The sequence below is a fragment of the Poecilia formosa genome, unplaced genomic scaffold (genome assembly GCF_000485575.1).
Source record: "Poecilia formosa unplaced genomic scaffold, Poecilia_formosa-5.1.2 Scaffold7, whole genome shotgun sequence".
Taxonomy (NCBI): domain Eukaryota; kingdom Metazoa; phylum Chordata; class Actinopteri; order Cyprinodontiformes; family Poeciliidae; genus Poecilia; species Poecilia formosa.
In genome coordinates this window covers 3,623,040-3,643,102 of record NW_006799946.1, presented here as the reverse complement: position 1 = coordinate 3,643,102, position 20,063 = coordinate 3,623,040, and the positions used below count along the sequence as shown (strand labels likewise).

General features: G+C 39.0%; 1 protein-coding gene across 1 annotated transcript in view; it reads right to left on the bottom strand.

Moving 5' to 3' along the window:
- Positions 1–9,385, bottom strand: part of LOC103151791 (ankyrin-3-like) — a 105,891-nt gene extending 96,506 nt beyond the window's left edge. The window contains exon 1 of the mRNA XM_016681842.1: positions 8,605–9,385. Within this exon, the coding sequence (XP_016537328.1) occupies positions 8,605–8,724 (120 nt within the window). The 5' untranslated portion in view covers positions 8,725–9,385. The remainder of the gene's footprint in view (positions 1–8,604) is intronic.
- Between the last annotated feature and the right edge of the window lie 10,678 nt (positions 9,386–20,063).

Genomic DNA, 20,063 nt, shown 5'->3' with positions numbered 1-20,063 from the left:
AAACTTTCAGAGCAGATTTGCCGTTTTTTTTTTCTCTTAAAAGCAAGACTGTTTGCTGTTTAATAAAGACCCTCGCTGATTTCAGATTGATTTCCTGAATCACAGAAGAGCCGACACGTGTCTTGAAGTATCAGCTGGATTTCTAGCAGGTCCTAATTTTCCTTCAGCGGTTCTGCAGCTGGGTGTGTTCCAGGCTGCGATTTGACTGAAACTAGTGTACCTCATTACTGCATCATAATGTCTTATATTACAGAACACATAAATTAGATTGTTAAACATTTCCACCTGACTTCTACTCTCATTTCAGCCTTTTACATTTGGCTCTTTGAAAAATTACTGAGAGCTGCCTTTTCTGAACAGATGGATGGATGGACGGAAATCGAAACGCAGATTTTTCCAGCCTGTGTTTGAAATCAAAATGTTGATGCATTTCATTAAACTACACCCGAGTGGACGTTGTCTGACTGTCTCAACTCTCTAGCACCTCACTTTTGACTCGTCCATATCCTCTCAGAAAAGCAGAGAGCGACACACATATGTAAAATTTTTCTCTCACACACACTCAGCTCCTGTCTGTGTCGTGACTACACATCAACACTCCGCCTACAGAGAACATGCGCAGCCCCAAAACATTAGATGAGCCTGTCCTGACAGTGATGCTACATTACAATACTGCTAAAGCTACAAAATCTGTTCTTGTAAATCTGACCAAACTGCATCAGGTTTTCCAAAATGATCAACACCATTCCAGCAGTTTGAGGCAAACCCAGACATCAATCTCCCCAGCAACATGATAAAATTCATTCTGGGAGACCCAAAGGTGTTTCCAAACTCGAGGGGCAGCATGCTACCTCATCCCAGCCTCGGAAATGTTCCAGTGCGTTCTAAAGGTCAAAACTTCAACAAGGCGACAGAACCACATTTTCAGCACAAACAGCATTAATACTTTCAGCTGCTTCCACTTAATGCTGCTGTGTTTTACCGCTGCACTTCTCACCAAAATAATCCAGGTTTTCACCGAAAACAACACTGACCCATTACCTGGAAGCGATCGCGGCATGCACACAACTATCTATCTGGGTGGCTAACTTAACTTTTTCTCCTGACAGTTTTTTTTCTTTTTTTTTTGGGAAAAATCAAAGCACTGATCACCTTAAAAGCAAAGCAGAACTTACAGCATCTACCTATATCGTGCCAAAACTGTAGTGCTTTTATTAAAGTTTTTTGACATAAGTGCACAAACATTCAGTAGTGTGGTAAAAAATACACAACAAAGAGCTTTTAAATTTGTTGCAATGATGCTGGTTTGTTAGGTCTCCAAGCTCCTGCTCTCAGACAAGTTATTCAGATTTCTTCTTCCTCCACATTGGAGAAGTCAGTAAATAACTTTCACTTACAATCACTTTGTAGATTTTGTTATCAATATCTAAGGTGGATACTCTGTTACATACTAAGGTCAGAGTTTGGTGTGCTAAATGTAATGTCAGATGTTGTGTGCTGTTCTTTTAGCTTTTTCACAATGTTTTGCAGTTTTGGGTCTGAATATGATTATTATGAGGATATGAAAGGAAACACAGCAAAAAAGCAAAATTATTAAAAAATAATATAGGCCTTCAATCACAGTATGATTATTTCTCTTAGTAATAAAATCTAATCATGAACACAGAAGATGCATAATCACTTATACAATTTAATTTATGTAGTTCTGATCTTTGTTTGGCCTGACTGTATCAATAGAGGCATATCATTGAATGAGCCCCTGAATAAAACAGTACAAAGAGAGAAGTGATCAGATGTCAAAGGGTAACATACGACTCCAAAGCCTGGTATCAGCTGATGCACAATTGATTAAATAAATTTTTAAAAAAGTCCTGAAAAAGACACAAATATACCAAAAGTACAAGTTGCATATGGGTGAAAATGACAAGCCCCATATACCAATAAGTGCTTTCAAAAACAAAACACGGATAAAATGAGTGAAAAGGTTAAGCCTGTTGAGATGCCAGTGCATGTGTGCTTCAAAAATGAACGAAGTGTCCCAGTTCTAAGTGTCGATCTTCCACTGCAGAGGAGAAAATAGGAGAACGAGGCTGCAGGGAGGTGGAGGAAGGGAGGATAAAAAGACCCAACTAACAACATCCTCCACCTCTCCATCATTCTCTCTATCTTTTCGCCTTCTCTCTTTATTTTTTCTGCCACTACTCAGCACTCCTTCCTCCCTGATCTCTTTTCCCCACCGGCATGCCTTCGCTTTCTTTTAATTTGATTTTTTTTTGTTTTGTTTTCTGCCTATCTCATTTTTGCAGTGTGTTGAGGATGCATTACCGCTTCCCCTGCATCACAGTTAACCCCTCCTCGTCCTCCCTGTCCACCAATCACAGCACTTGGCAGGCTCTGCACCACTTCTCCAGCCCAGCAGCCCCCCCATCTGTAACCACGTTACAATAAGCATTGTTATCCTGGTGCCACAAACGTGCCATTGTTCCATCATGGATACCTTTTTTCAGGTGACCTCACTCTGACAAAGCTCAGTCCTGCTCTCTTATATGGCACTGCCTCATTCCTTCAGATCTACAGATCCATTCGAGCTGCCTTCATCTTCTGCCCTTGGAGTCTTTCTATAATTCATAATGCTCTCTTCTCAACAAGGTTGGATTGCTTTGCTGCAAATGAAGACCAAAAGTCTATCCATGCATTTCCGTGCAGTTTGTTTCACTGCGACTAAGCAAAACCAGCTAACGATGTGAATTTCTCTGAACTTGAAACAGAAACAACACATTATGTTTTGGTGCAAAACGGTCTGTGAAAATGTTGGCAGCACCATAAGCTCAAGATAGCAGAGAATCTTCGTAGTCAAAAAATAAATTCACAACTCCATCTAGACAAAATGACAAAAGATGTTGCTTATTTCAGTAATTCAATAAATAATTGTAATGAATTACACAGACAGCAATATAATTATATTACCAATTATAATAAGTAATTCTGGAAATTACTGATTATAATTGGAATATTATGGCTTACAGCCAGTAAACACCAATATTAGCTTTTGCTCAAGGTAAGAACATTATACGAAACTAATTTGTTTTTAAAAAGAGATAACAGCTGTGGTTCCTTTCATTTTTTTGTGCACCTTTTTCAACCAAATATTTTCCTTCCACTAAACTTTTCATAAATATACATGGATATATCACTGTAAACAACCAACTTTTTCACCAATGACCTTTTGTGGTCTACTGCTTCTTGAAAAATACTTAAACTACATCCCTTTGTGTATATTCATCTATTTAATATAAGACTTTTGAATTACACGACAAATATATTACACAACAGTCATTTGTGTAATATACAAATGACTGTATATTACTGTAATATAATTATATTGCTGTCTGTGTAATTCACTACAATTATTTATTGAATTTGGCAGCTTTTCTCTGCTCTATGGAGAATTTTTGCTTGTTTACGTTATTGAGCTCCTTCATGTACTTCATGCTCTATGAATCCCAGTTATACAGCTGTCCATGGCAAAACTACTCATGCCTCTTATGCTTTTCAGTTTTCATCATAGTTCAACTGGCTGTAAGACTTCACTCAGTAACACAATCAGTGAGTGTTGTTGTCCATCCTGCCGGAAAGAAGTCGGGAGCGGTGCATTCACCTCTTAAAAATAACTAACAAAAACGCATTTTTGTCCAACCACTTAGCGTTTATAAAGCTACAAAAGCATCAAATTGTCGGGTCGATCATTGTTGCATTAAGGTGATTGAAATCACAAACAACAACATGCATAAAGAGCACAAAACGGCAGGAGGAAGGGCGAGCTGGCTGTAAAGCAGGTGGAATGAGGAGGCTTCAAACACAAGGCTTGGCTTAAATAAGTCTCAAGGGATTAATATACAACGTCTGGTCACCAGGGACCTCTTTAAATGTGCGCACTGTGCTCCAGCCCCCAAACCCCAGGAGCAGAGCTATGGAAGAACAATACGGGCTTCTGCCAGCTGACAACCATGTCTGCATGGGGAGGGAGGCAAAGACAGACACCCATGAAGGAGAGAGGAGAGTAACAGATAAAGAGTGATGGGTGGGTGGTAGCGGGGACGGAGGGGACAGACTGAAAAAGGTTGAATCGACTCTAGTCCAAAAATAATAATCCTCGGAAGAAGCAGCAATCACATTTTCATCTTCTCATTTAAAAGGAAATGATGTCACGGACCTCCCTCCCTTTGTGGCGCTGTGCTGCTCACATCACAGCAGACTAAAATAATAGTTTTACCAGGAGGAACTAAACCCTCTCCTGTTTCAGAAACTTGGTGTTTTGTTTGTAGGGGCACCACTGGGCTTATCATGAGTATGATGATATGGTACCAAAGAAGTCCTTTTCAGATGGACAATTTTGTTATCTGTATACTTGAGAACCATACACAGCCACATTTTGGCTATCTAATAAAACTGAAGAGATCAACACCTCAATGTGGAAAAATGTGACTCACTGTGACGCTGCAAGAGAAATCATTGTTCATGACGCCATGCGTCCTTAAAAGCATCGACCAGCTTCAAGTTCGACAGTAAGTTCGTGTGAAGGTGCAGCTATTAGCTGTAATGCCTGCTGCTCATGTATCAAGTTCTCAGTGGGGCTCCTAATACATGTTTTGCAGCTTCCTGTAGCAACACTGGCTGCTGAACAAACTTCACAAAGAAAATTGCAAGTAGATATGAAAGATTTCTTGTGATTAAAAAATATATATATATAAAAAGCCACAGTAAGCTAATCTAAGTATATCTACACTCTGCATAATTAAAGCTGTAAAATGAATATTGATTTTTGAACAGATATTCTGAGGTCACTGAGAATATGCTGTTACTTAAAAAAGCATCAACTTATCAAGAAAAAACAACAGTTAGCTTAGTTGTAACAACAATGTCCTTTTACCTAAAACACTCACCACCCTTTATTCTGCCTATATTTATTTATGTGACACAAGACAGTAAACAATTTGCTCTTAACAACAACTGCTGTCAAGATATGTTTGAAATGTGTGAGAAATGAAAATGATAGCTTTTCTAAAAAAGCTCCACAGAGCTTTTATGTCATAACTGGAAGCCAGAACACAGTTTGGGATTTGGATGCTACTGTGTCATTTCCTTTAAAAGTTGGATCTCAGAAAGAAAACGTCTCAAACTGTGAAGAGTTCTGGTGACAAGTCAGAAGACCCTCGTAAATCGATCATTGCTGACAACTACTTAAAGATCAGTAGTTGAAGGTTAACTACTTCCATTCGTATACGGCAACAACATATTCACTCACAAAGGTTGCAGTTATGTAACTTGGGGGTGAAACATCTATCGCAAGATCAAATGAGCATTTTATTTTATTTTTTTATCACAGCTATCGATACTGTCTTCACATGCTAAAGTCATAATGGTTTTTGAGGAATGCATTGGTTTCAAACCTCTGGCTTTCTAAGATGGATTTAGCACGTTAGCCCTGGGCATTCATGTCTTAGTGTTAATCATAAAATGCAGTAAATAAACACATAAAGGAAAAAAAAAACTCTAAAAATCCAAGATGCATAGAAGTATGTTATCTGAAATTTTCCAGAATTGTAACATATCTGCCTGGTCAAGAGATATTTTCTTCGCCAAAGAGGGAAAAAAAAGAAAAAAAAAAAGGCTAGACCGGATGGGATGGGTGAAACCAAGTCAGGTGAGGCAAAGAAAAGGCACATAATTGAGGAGATGTGATCCGAGGAGAGGGAGGATATTTTTTGCTCTCTGGTGCCAAGGACTGGCCCTGGGCAGACAGCGATATAGATTTACCTTGAATGAGCCAGGGATAGACGATATGCTCTCCACAACGTTACGCTACAAGCACGGTTAAACTGCTGATGTCACCTGACCTTTTTTTTTTTTCCTATTGTAGCAACAACATATGCCTTACCTGTTGCCTTGAATGTAAAGAGGCAGAAATCAAGGTCAAACAATACACTTTGATTCCGAGTGATGTTTCTCATGCTGTCTGGTTGCTATTTATTTCTGTACATTTCTGTTCATGCACACATGCTCTCACCCCTTTTACGCTGCACAACATTCCTGCTCCATTTACCTACATACATGTTTTGGTTATAAATCTGTATCGATATTGAGATTGAGTTAGTTACAACAACCAGAGAAATGGCTGCTGATGATGTTTACTTTCCATCTGCGTGAGTCAGAGTCAACGTGAAAGGAATGTCATTTTAGCACTGCAGTGCCTCATGTTTCTGGTCACCATGATTCACTTATTTAACTGTTTTTATGATTTTCATTTGCCTTTTTTTTTTTTTGTTTTTTTTTTTTGTTAGCCTAGAGGAATTGCTGAACGAAAACAAGCAGAAGCAGGCATAGCTGTTTGGTTTGGACTTGTCTGATTAATAGAAGTAACCTGATGAATAAACTTATTAAAGGTAAAGTTGGCCATTTTCTACACAAACCTTAAGACAAACACAGCCCTAATAAGTCTGGCAGAAACTGCACTGCTTGTACAGAACACCTTGATATTTTTGCTTGGATTCTTAACTGATGCAGCCTGGTTTTTCCCTGGAAGATCTGTATGGACCACCAGCTACTCTGGTGACACTGATTAATGTTCCTCACAAGAGAGAACCGCATTCAGTCTTCTCTTTGCTTTAGCAGTCTGTGAGCTCCTTTTGCGTGGACCCTTCATCAGCATCCCCACAATTTAAACTAGATCATCAAACTACGATGACTTGTTTGTGCCTGAGCAGCAAAAAATCTGCATGCCTCCCTGCAGGTGCTCAACCCATATGGCTGAAGAACAAAAGGAAGTGGAAAAAATGCTTCTGGAGTCACAAAACATAACTAAAACATCGAGACAGAGGCAGCTGTTATTGTAAAAATTATTATTTTTGATTATGTGGTTAAAATTTGAATTAAGATTTTATTAGAACAGTATTATAAACAGTTTTCTTTTTTATATTTTTTTTTTATTTGATATAGCAAAAGATACAAAGATAAGCTAATATGACACTTAAATATTTGTACATTCACTACAATAAACCAAGAAACAACAATCTCGAGTGGATTTTGTTGTGAATATAGGTTTAACTGTCTTCTTATATTGAGAGGTCAATGTTTTGAGCTTTCAAAATGTAATGTTGTATTTAGATGTAAAGACATCAGACTTATTCTGCTGTAATATTTGTTTTATTATTTTATTTTATAGATAAACCGTAGGTTTCAACAATTTTTAGTCTTATAAAGATACAAAGATGTTAATTATATTTTGGTATATTAAAAAAGAAATCAACATCTAAAGTTTTTGTTGTTACATTGACAAACAAAGATCTCAAACAGTTTTTATGATATTGGTGCTGATCTAAAGAAATTTGATTTAGAATTTGTAAGCATATTTAGGGTTCAAATCACACTGTTAGATCAGGAGAAAAAAATATTGCGATAACAGTATCAGTATCTTGAGAGATCAAGATAATGATAAAAGATGAATTACATCTTATATTATAAAGTTTCATGGTGTTATCTTATGAACTCAAGAGCTTGGGCTCTATTTGTCCTGATCAACAAAGCTACTTATTTCTCTCTGATAAATGTAAATAATAGTTCCTTACAGCGTGTCCATCTGCGCCCCATCCATCTTAACCTTGATTTTTGAGGTCACCGCATTGACGCCTAATAACAGGTGGGTAACGCTAAGCCAATGACGACCTCAAACAGGTCCACCCAAAACAGACAAGCCCAAATTTCAGTGTCCGCGCATGATGTTAATCCCCGACACAACTGTAGCTAGATAAACAAACCCAAAGGTCAAGAAAGTTTTTCAAAGACTGACGCCTTCATTAATGTCGGCCTCAGCTGAAACGCTCACACCCAAACGAAACCGTCACTGCAGGCGGAGACGTCATTGATTTCAAGTCCGACCTATTGACCGGCATGTAGGTGTTTCTCTGTGTCAAAGATCAAGCCTAAACTTTTGTCCTTGCACAAACAGGGCCTTGCACGCAAACGCACCGAGAGCGGCCCACGCCTCACTGCAGGGCGTGAGCGCTGTGGAGTTCTGCTGATATGCACTGCTCTCTCCTCTAAAATCACATACGTTCTCATCGCAAAAAAAAAAAAAAATAAATAAATAAAAAGGAACTGTGAGGTGCTCTGAAGCCAACCCGAAAGCAGGCATTAGAGGAAAAAAAATTAAAAGCTGGGAGACACGATGGCAGCCCTGGTAGCATAAATAATCGATGTTGACAAAAGGGGGAAACCTATAAGTTCCAGATGTTTTATAGCTCAGCTGTATGAGCAACTCCTTTAATATTGGTTTCCGTTTGGTTATTTATTCCCCCTGCTGTGCGTGCTCCCTGCTCATCCATCTTTCTGTCGTTTTCAGCCACCCATCCACCCTCCTGAGTATTCCCACTGGGACTGCCCCCTCTCATCTCAATGCATGTGCATGTAGGATTGTGTGCGCGTCTGAGAGAGGAGCTGCATCATGACAAAAGAGAGGCTCCTGGGCTCCGCCAGACTAAAGCTGCCCCCCAATCCCCCCATCCCTCAATCACTTCACTCCATTCTTCTCGTTGCAAATCTCTTTACCTTTTTCTTGACTTCTCGTGATCGCTTTCTTGCCCTCTTTCTCTCTTTCTCCTTCTCCTCCTCCGCAGCAGCAAGATTCTCATCCGCCTTTTTCTTGAGCTGCGAGGCGGCATGCGCCATGGTGATCCAGCCTAGTTAATCCAGACAGGTGGGAAGCAGGGGGTAGAAGATATGGACTTTACCCTTTTTTGTTTGTTTTTTTTTCTTAGCTCCTAATTAGTTTCTTGTCCTCCCTTTTCCCAGAGGAGGAGCCCGCACAGGTGTGCAGGAGGATGATTGTCTGGGAGGGACTTTTAAAATTTCCCTCTTTGCAGAGCTCTTCTTTCTTCCTCTGCAGCCATTCACACTGCCGATGCCGTGATCCAGATTGAAGGAGAATCGTGGCACATTCCTGTTTCACCTCTTCAAAATCCCACTTTTAGAAAAGGAATGTCCTTCCACTGCTTTACGTGCAGAAAGCAATTGAAAATATTAAATAATTATCATTTTAAAACAATTAAAATTGTCTTCTTTTTGCAGCAGAAAAAGGTGTGAAAATAGCTCATTTGCAGGAACACTAAAAGAGCTCCTAGGTGGCAGGTCCAAAAAAGAGGTCGAAGCTCCAGCTCCTACCCCAACAAAACATCCTGCTGTCTGGGTAAATAGAAAAATCCTGTTGCCCGCTTGACTGGTTCCCCGAGTCTGCCACCTGCACCTGAGCAGCAAGCCATCCTCTGTGTACACGCAGCCGCACACGCTCAGTCCACCACGTCTAGCCGGGACAGCGGGGAAATGACAGTGGATGGGAGGCTGAGATAGGAGGATGAGAAGAGAGGAGGGTAGGGGGGGAGCTAAAGGAGGGGGAGAAAGACAGAGAGAGAGGTAGAGAGAGCAGCTGGGACAGCAGGAAAGAAAAGAAAGGATGGACTGGATGAATACCTCTGCCTAGTACCAGCTGGCTATGTTTAAGAGATAAGGATGGAATAAAGGGAGGATGAGACGTCACACAGAGAACATACAGGACAAGCAGACAGCGGGGGCCCGCCCGTATCGCAGCCTGCTCCGTGTGTGCATCCATGATGGTCCTGTTATAAAACTTGCTTCTCAGCCTGATCCCATTGAATTCTTACTTTTAACACCATGACCAAGCTACAAATGAATAAAACTGATTGACCACCTCAATCAGTAATAATTACATTTATATAAAAAAAAATGTAAACAAAAAACAGAAGTACACAAAGAAAACCAAGTTTCAGAATAAAAATGAATAAACTAATGCTTTTTTATTTATTTTTTATTTTTTTTTTGCCATTTACACTACAACGACCTGAGTTTTTTTTTTATCTTAACATCCAAACCTGTGGAATTAAAGTAAATGTTGTGAGCTTCAAACCAAAGATCAAATTAATAAAACATTGTTGTTTTAGCTCTTAACTGAGCTCAACGGATATAAAAACAAGGGTATCAAAAGGACTGTAGAGAGTGAAAACCTGACAGCGTCTGAGGTTTTCTATTGGCTGTTATGGTTTGTAAAAGACACAATTGGCTGTCTGGTATAAAAGACAGGCAATCATCTAAAAGATTAGAGAAAGAGCACGGGTTTCTCATGTAATTGAATACTTTTGAAATGTGAAAAGTGTATCACTGTAGTCATATTAATTGGCATTTCTATTATGAACAATGAGCAAACTAAAAAAAAGAAGACATACTGAGACTAATGACTCCACTGAATGAGCTGAACATCACTGAACTGCAAAATCACCACCATGTATCAGCTAAAATATCTGAAAGCTAACGCTTTGATAGCCTGCAAACTTAAAAAAAAAAAAAAAGAAAAAGTAACAGGTTTCATTTGGTTGCTGTCAGTTTAGGGAATCATCTTTCCTCTGTAACTATGTGTAATCCGAGCTGCACTTTAACAATCATTAGAAACATTTTTTTCTTCTTCAAATTTTGTCTTTTAGTGTCTAATGGATGTAACACACTTGAAAAAGAAATTGGGTGGAAATTTCTGTTCAACAGTGTCGCCCGAGGCTAATCACAAACTTCACTTAGTGCAATATAAGAAGTCATCTGTCAGGCTGTGGTTTCAGCTGGGATTTACTACTAATCCCTCATTATTTCCATCTGTAAAAGGAGCTTACGAGTTAGACGTACCAGCCCTTTAAAGGGCTCCTATCTTTCCTAAAAACTGGTATTAACGTCAGGTGATTCCTTTCAACATGGATCAGATACTTAAAGCTACTGCAACAACTCATGAGGAAGTATATCGTGGTTTTTTTCCCAGGATGTTTTAGTCAGCATACCTGCTCACTGAAACCAGGAACAGCACCACGGAAAATGTCCTGACGCTCCACATGCTCTTGATGTGGGTCAGCAGCAGAAATGTCGGCCTCATTTCTTCTGTATGTATTCCTCAGTCATCTGCCGGTTTCCTTTCTGGGACTTTCTGCATCAATCTTTAAGTCTTTGTGCTTTTATTCTAAACGACAGCTTGCCGCGAGTCAGCGAACCAAGCGGCGCTTCAACCAGAGACGGTGCAGTTCATCACGCTGCGGATGGATGTGTCTTACTGGCTAGGTTACTTCCTAAAAAGATGAAGTGTTTCAACCTGAGGGAGACGCAAATGATTCATCCTCATTTGCTTGGAGTAGATGATTCAGGCATCTGATCATGCCACATCTCACTGTTGGGAGACACTCGGCCAGGCCAAAACGTTATCAGAGGAACTACATAGAACCACCAGAGCCTGGGGAAGCGAAGAGAGAAGGAGCAGAAGAGTGATGGCGGAGAAAGAGAAGTCTGAGTTTTGCTCGTGGATTTGCTTCTACTATGACCTGATCTTGGTGGAAGATGATGGATGAATAAGATGGATTTTTTTTTTCTTTTTTAAGCAGCAACAAAAAAAAATCTCTCTTCCAAACAATTAGGCCTGTTACAATAAGAAATATATCAATTAATCGCATAATAAATTCAGACAAGTTCAGTAATTTCAGTTTGTATGATTTATCGTTATCTGCTTTTCCCTCTCTCTTTCAATCCAAAATAAAATGACCGGCCTACTAATAACTATCATTCTTAGGAAGAAAGAGGACTAAATCTAGATGATGAAGAATGACTCTTCCCGGGATTTTCCTGTGGTGTTTGGCTCCCTCTACTGATGAAGCAAATAAACCTACATTTGTTCCCCCCCTCCTCTCTTCTTCTCAGAATTCAACACAATCAAATGCTGGCAAAACCTGCGGCCCCATCTGTTCTGTCCATGCTGGGATAAGAATTAATTAGCAAGCATGCAGATATAGCTCAGCCTTCAAATCCCAGCAGAGTAGCAGGGACATAAATAAAAGGAAATGAGAAATTAGCTGACAGTGACGGACCCTTATTTTTAATCTAATCATATTCGGGTTTATCATTTAAGCCGTATTTGTCTGTCCTATTGCTGAAAGTTGGACTCAAATCGGTGTGTCGGTGTAGCATCGCGATAATGTCGTTTAATGGTTTAAGGATGCAATACTTATTTGTGGTCACCAAGAGGCGCCAGAACAAAGATAAATAAAGAAGCACTTTCATGATTTCCTTTCTTCATGAAGAAAGGAAATCTTTTAGGATCCGTAGATTTTGAGAGACTCACTGTTTGACACTTAGTCATTAAATGTACATTTGCATTTGTAAATATGAAGAAAAAAAAATACAGAAACAAGCCCTTCTTTTTAAACACAGAATCAATCAGACCTTTGAGGTCAGAGTCTCTTCAAATTTCAACACTCAACTGTACCAGGATAAAAACTTGTACGAACGCCTGGGTTTATTCAAGCCAGATTTACATAGATATGCTCCAAAACTGTGCTGACCACAAAAGAGGCAAAGACCACACCAAACTTACTGCAAATATATTTAGAGGAGTGAAGGTGACACTGTCGAACCAAAGAACACAAACCAAAGACATTGGTGCACCATATTTCAAAAGACAGATTTAATACAACAGTCTACTCCTATTTAAGCTTCACGTCAACTAAATGGCTGGACCTTGGAATCAGATGAATGTGATCATCTCAAACAGACTGGTTTTGAAGGGAGTTCCAGTTCCTTTACATGAACTATTCTTACTTCTACCAAGGAGAGTATCAAAGTGGAACTTGCAAAAAAGACATTCAGCCAAATACTGTGTGTATATTTCAGCCAGTGTCTATTTTAGAAAAGCAAAACAATTTAAATCCTTTAAATCTTTTAATTTTGCAGTTACATTAATAAAACATTGAAGTCAATGATGATTCTATATAAACTACTGAGTCTGAACTGTGGCTCAGTCGCTGATTCTTGAATCGGTCAAATACTAAAACTCTAGCTTCTAACAAAGCGCAGTCCTTTCCTGTGACGCAGGACTTTCAACGTCAAAACGAAATCTCCACTTCATCATAACATGGCCTCTCTCTTTCAGCTGTCTGATGTCTTCATGTCTCTGTCACTCTCGCTCCCTGTTATTTTTTTTTCCACTCTCACTCTCCACACACAAAGCAGAAACCAGATACTTGATGAACAGTTCACCAAACGGGCCTAGATTAGATAAAGGCACAAGAAACAACAAAATGCACTCTGTAATGTTTAAGCAACTGTTACATGACGGTTAAGGCCAGATGGGCTTCAGGCAGACTGGAGCACACAGAGTCAGCGTCTGGGTGCCCAGTAAAAATTCAGACTTTTGCTGTAATGGAGGTCATAAAAGAGATGCATCCTACACAAAAACTAAAGTCTAGCTCTGCTCAAGTTTCAAAGCGAATGGAGACATTTCTTTGCAAATAACCTAAAAACAGATCCACCTTAAGATGAATAACACACAGTGCTAATGCAGAAGGTAGCATCCACAATCTTCCTTATCTCCACTTGTGGAGGAGCAACCAATCAGTGTAGTAGTTATAGTAGTGGTAGCAGAATAACACCTGGTATTTCAACTCCCTGAGCTGCTTTCTTTTTGGATTTTTTTTAGGCATGCTCTATGAAAAAAGATCAAATAAACTTTTAGAAAACCATGTGGTTTTATCAGTTGCCTCCGAGTGATCATCAAGTAAAAGTACTGTGTCAAACCAACTAAAATAACTCAATTAAATTTGCTTTACTGCAGTGGTCCCTAACCTTCAGTCCTGTCCTGCATGTTTTAGATGTTTCCCCAATCTAGGACAGCTAACTGAAACGATGGCACTATGTGCTTTACATGCTTGCAACTGCTGTAGAAGCCTGTTAATCGCTTGTTCATTACACCAGGTATGCAGCAGCAGGGAAACATCTAAAACATGCAGAACAGTGGGCCCTGGGTACCAGGGTTGGACACCACTGCTTTAAAGAGATAAAAAAAAAATACCCCTGAGATATCTCTGATGGATTGTAATCGGCCTGGGCAGATGAAGGACAGAGTGAAGGTATCATGGTGTGCTTGTGAAAAACAGAAGTAAATAACAGTTGCTTTGTTAAAGGTTTTGCATTTAAAAAAAAAAAATCAGGAGCATAAATCAACCCCAATTTTAAATATTTCCAAATCAAAACAAATAACATAGGTGGAAAATGCAAAAACCCTTTTACATCTATGTACTTACCATCTATGCAGAGGGGTTTAAACTGAAGTCAAATGTATTTATCTGTGTCTGTCTGTCTGTCTTTCTGTCTGTGTGTCTGTCTGGGGGTCAGCTTTGGTCTCCTGCTGGCACTCTGCCAGCTGTCTCCTTGGCAACAGGATACACCAGCCACAAATAGCTCCAAGCTGTGCGTCCCTCCGCTGTGCCAGGGCCACATCGAACCACATCGCACCCCTCCCAATTTTGTATCTCTCCACAGCAACAGATAGATCCTACAGAAGAATTGTGTGGTTCTGAATTTTCCAGGATGTAACATGTGTTTACAACATTCCATAAAATCTGAATTTAAAGGGATGGGGGCTGGGGGGATAGCAAAAATAACAGAGGTGGTGTTACATCTAGAGGTGCAGTTTCACAATCCCAATAGGACCAAGCGTCCTAGAGGCTTCTAGAAGTACATGGGCGATGCTGGTCATACTGACCTAATTTTCTTAAACGTTCAAATCGGACTCCTGGAAAAAGTCAAAGGTCTGGAACAATTAACAATAAACACAATCAAAAGAGACATCACATCATGCATAGGAGTGCTTGTATGATAGGGAAAGCTATGGACACAAAAGTGAGTACAAACTAACAGAGACAGGCTTCAGCAAATTGTTGAACGACAACTGAAAGACCGGGAACCACAAGCCTAACACCTGGTCTCGCTGACAAAATTTAACAACTCTTTAAGGCCAAATCAACATACCAGTTAGTGGCAGTACTGCAAAAAAGTTTTGATTTGTTGTGGTCGACAATTCCTTCAAATGTTCTAATAACGAGCTCTTTGTTATGACTTTATAGCAAATGAAAAAAATATATATATAGATTCATAAAATTATATTAATATATATATATTAATTGTTTTCAATCTTGTTTTGTTGAATTTCAATATGAAATTCAACAAGCTGACTTGATTATTTCCTTTACACTCTTTGTATGAGATTCAGTTGGATGTGGGCTTTAAGGATTAGTTTTAAAGTGAAATCAAGGAAACACTTGAGTTTTATTGGGTCCTAACTCACATTCCCTTCCCCAAGGCATTTCTTTCTCACAATTATACATGGTGGCTGCTGCCAGCTCTCCGAAGCCGTCTGGTGGAGCCAAACTTCTGTTTCCGATTAATGAAGAACACAGCGCCTAGTGGGATGTTTTGATATCCTGTTCCAGATTTGAGTCTAGACACAATGTCATATCAAAGGTCTACATGCATTCATGGATTGGAATCTACTCTGATATGCACTAACTTATAGACAACTGACTCTATTTTGTTAAGATAAATATTTTTTTTAAAGAAAATTTCCAACACTTCCCTTTGTAAAAAGTTATATATAAGATTATTCCTTAGATTAATACTGACGTGTGCTAAAATAGCCTGGACTAAATGGTTTACCAATACGCCATTTGTGGTTTTTACAACCACAAAACCACCTAAGAACGAAAAAAATAATATAGAATTAATTATTTCTGCAAGTATACCGGGTTCTCTTGTGGACAGTAAAAATTTGTTTTCAGCCTTAATATGAGACATGACGCCATACAAATATTTTAAGCTTCTCAGAACTGCAGAAGCACCAACATGATTCATGAAAAAACAAGTCCAAAAGTGGATCCAGGGATTATGAGAAATTCCTTTGATGATGGAAATGACATTGCAACTCCATTTGGTTGCCTTTGAAGACCAAATCCTAATAAATCTGAGTCATTCTTCTCGTCTTTACACTCAACTTATGTTTGTCTTCGCCAATCCTCAGCCCTCGCTGGCATCATCATGGTTAATTAGTCATGAACTTTCCATTTAAGAGAGCGATAAGTCATCCCTAATACACGCACACACACTCAGGGAATGTATCTTTTCCAAGTTCCCCTACACAGAAGGCACACACTCACACACACACACACACACACACACAGACACAGAGAGAGCATACTGGAAACCAGCAGGATGCAGCCACTTCAGGATGGGTATCCTGACCTAACTCTGCTGGGCATGCTCAGTAGAACCATGCAAGCGACCCTGGCAGCGACACCCTGGCAGCCTGTCATGGCAACACATCAAGTAGGAGGCATGTGGCCACTGGGAAAGGATGCAGCAAAGCGAGGCGTCAGAGACGATAAACACTGAAATTGAATAGTAGGAAAGCAAGTCATGACCGAAAAATGGAGATGCCCAGACATTTTCAGATTTGTGTTTAATCTTTCTGTCACTTTGTAGAAGGAGAACATTATGGACCTAACTCACTTTTCTGATATGGGTTATATTTAGTCAAAAGAAGTGGGTTCCATATAAGAAGCACATTATGAGTCCAGGTCCGCTTTGTAAAAGCCAAATATGGCCCACGTGTGAGTGTTTTAACCAGATATTTCTCAATGGAAGGTAAAAGAGTTCAAATAGTAAAAAAAAAAAAAAATGTTACAAGGTCATACTTATAATTTGAAGGCTTCCCACGTCAGCACAGAAATATGATGTGTTGCGCTTATTTGTGCTGGGACTGTAATTAAATTTTATTGTACATGTGGGCTGTTTTTGTGCTGATACATGCCTGACTTCCACAGAAAAAAAAACAGACCAAAACAGGAAAGGGCTTGCTTCTTTGATGATGTTCAGTAAGTGTTCTGTTTGTGCTGTTCACAAGTCACACTGCACAAGCACATCAAGTGTCTGGATTTTTCTGTTTGCCCACTGCGCTGTCGGCTCGTGGTAGAGTGCCGTGATGGGACTGATTATGATAAAATTAACTGGAAGCACTTTTGGTTGTCACCGGCAGATCACAAGCTGTTATCATCATTTTATGCCTTTCCAACATACTCCCTTACAAAAGGTACAACGCACTCTTACGCAATTAACAATTAAAATGTTTATTTTCACAGTTTCTCTCAGAAATTATTAGCAGTGAATTTTGAGGTTCGGGTTACAGAGATATCTTTAAAATTCCAATTTTGCTTCCAATTCCCAAGTCATAAACTGTAAATTAACATTTTTTGATGTTGTTGTCTGGAGATAACCAATAATGATAAGCCTAGTAAACGATACTTTGTACAGTTGTTTTTATTAGCAGAAAGATGTTTCAAACAACGACAGGACATCACTCACTCATGTCAGAATCTTTACATATTGGCTGCTTTCTGAAACATTTTCAGCCAAACCCATGTGGAAAACTAAAATAACAATTAGAGAAATAAGCATGAAATTGTTGCCAAATGGCAAAAATAAATCTACGAGTTAACCATTAACAACTCCAAGAATATGTGCCTGACTTTAAAAGCAATAGACCATGCTAGTTTTAAGAGACTACTTTTCTAACTTCCTGTATCAGTTTGATGTGCTGCATTATTTTCCTTAATTTGTATATAAACTGTAGAAAATGGAGGCCTGGTTCAGCATTGCAACTTCTATTTGTATCTATTTCTAACCTACAACATATGTGTCAGCATTTTAGTCTTTTTTTTTTTTAAAAAAAAACAACAACTTTAGTTTCATTGTCTGGGCACCACTAGTGGCTCTGTTCCCCTATTTCTTGTATGTATTGCTGTAAGCTAGTAAGACTTCTTTCAGTCCAGTTCAGATCACCAAATCAACTGTAACGATGCAGTCTAAGATCCTGTTTTCTTTTTTGTTTTGTTTTGTTTTTCAGTTATGATGATATTTGCTGTATTAGCTCTATGGGTGAAATATAATTTGGGAAGAACATGACAAAAATCTTAATGATTGTGAGCTGAGTTCACGTTAGAGCTCACCTACTGTGAGTTCAACAGCTAAATACAGAGAAAACGATTACATCATCCTCTTAGTCTCCTGTCGCCATGGTGACAGTCACATCAGCGTGATCCGACCACTGTCTGACACCTTTTCTTGACTTCAATGACAACTCCATCTCAGAAATACAGGCAACATTTTTAAATGACAGGTTGACAGTATTTAATTTGACACAAGTCATATTTCTGTCAATTACAGCTCGCATTTTTTTCAGAAGGCCAGCAGCCTGTCTCAAATAGAGCTTTTGATCTGAAAGAGCCGAATTAGAAACGGTTTTTGTACTCCGTGACCACAGAAGGAACCACTTGTCTTATGATCAATCAATAATTCAAAAGCCTGCGATATTAGAGAGCTGCACTTTAGCACACGGCAAAGGTCTCTTGCACGTTTGTAAGTTTGAACGCTGCATATTTCTTTTCAGGAAATTTGAAGAGGATTTCAAATCGTCTCAGGAGCATCTCATAGGAACGTAAACTTGTACGTTTCTCTAACATAGTGTGTCATAAGGAACAGCTTTCTGGCATGGTTTTCAAGTGAAACTTCAAAATTATTCCAAACTGATATTTCTTTGTTCTATTTCAGCCCCTTAGGCCAAGAATAAAAATAAAAGAAAAAAATAAAAAGAAATGTTGCAGTGCTACACACTGCAGAGAAGAAACACATTTAGCATTTAGCTCTTTCAGAGCTTCCCCATTGCAGGTTTTCATCGGTGATCTATAGCCAACACTCTGCAAGCTTTTCTGCAAACCATGGCTCCTTCTCAAACTGCTGCTGCTGCTTAGTCAGTCCCTTCAACATTAAACTAATTCTTCCCCTGTATGGTGTTTGTGCAGATTTTACTTTCCCTTACAAGGAGTAACATTAATGGAAGCCTCTATCAGCAATAGTTGACAGGATTTATTGCTCGTCTAACAGCTACAACGTCTCCACACTCCAAACATAAAAACTACAGCTTTGTGTTTGCCTTTAAATATACTGAAACGAGTCTTGGGAATTACCGTGTAAATAACTCCGAGCTGAATGTTGTACTGACGCAAAAATGTAACGGCGTGTATGATTCCCCTCCAAACTACGCTACAGTTTATAGACAGTGCCTTGCAAAAGTATTCACACACCCTTTGATTCTTTCTACATTTTTACATCTGATGTAAAATTGAATGCATCATCAGAAAGACCGTTTTAAAATTTTAATAAGAATCTGAAAAATATTTACATCTAGTCCCATTTACTCTGATAAATTCAGCTCAACAAAGTGCCATCAAAACTCCCCTAATAATTAAATCAAGGCAAAAATTTTGTCTCAGTTTCAATAAAACTAAGATTCGTGTAAGTAAAACAGTAATCCTATCACAGTTTAACACTAACGTTAGATAAACAAAGATTTAAAATACAAAACTGGTTGCTAATTTACTTTTATTAAACCTGATGATTTATTAAGAGGAGTATGATTACATATTACAAATGGATGCTGTACAGATTAGGGGTTGATTAAAGCAGCGATCTAATAAAGATAAAAAACTAAAAAATAAAAAAAAAATAAAAAACTCAGCAGTCCTGGTTCTCAGTCAGCTGCTGATTAAGGCAAACACAGCAGTCTATATTAAATCATGAAGTCCAGACCATAAATCACTCCCGTTTCTCTTTCTATGCTTTTCCTTTCACCTTATCACATAAAACAACCTCCTCTTTGCTTTTATGTTTATGACTGAGGAGGCAGGAAGAAAAGAAAAAAAAAAAAGAAAAAAACCCCGCACACTGAAGCAACCACCTTATGAGAGCTGGGTTCAGTCCTGTTCCTGTGAAGAAACTGAAACTGAGCCAAGCGCAGCATTCTGCCTCAGCAAAAGCACAATATGTTGGCTCCAAAGGACCACAGTGGCAGTGACTCTCACCCCCAAAGAATATCACCAGCTTCATTATACTGTCTCTATTGTCCGTGGTGTATACCGCTCTAGTAACTACGCAGGGAATAAACAAGGAAGGTGGGAGATCACTGAATGATGAATGTGGATTAGGGTTAAAATGCAAACTACCTGAGTCAGCCATATTTCTTGCTTAACTAAACAATTTCCCATGCACCTTTCCAGTCACCACTGCAGAAAACTTGGGCGTTATCG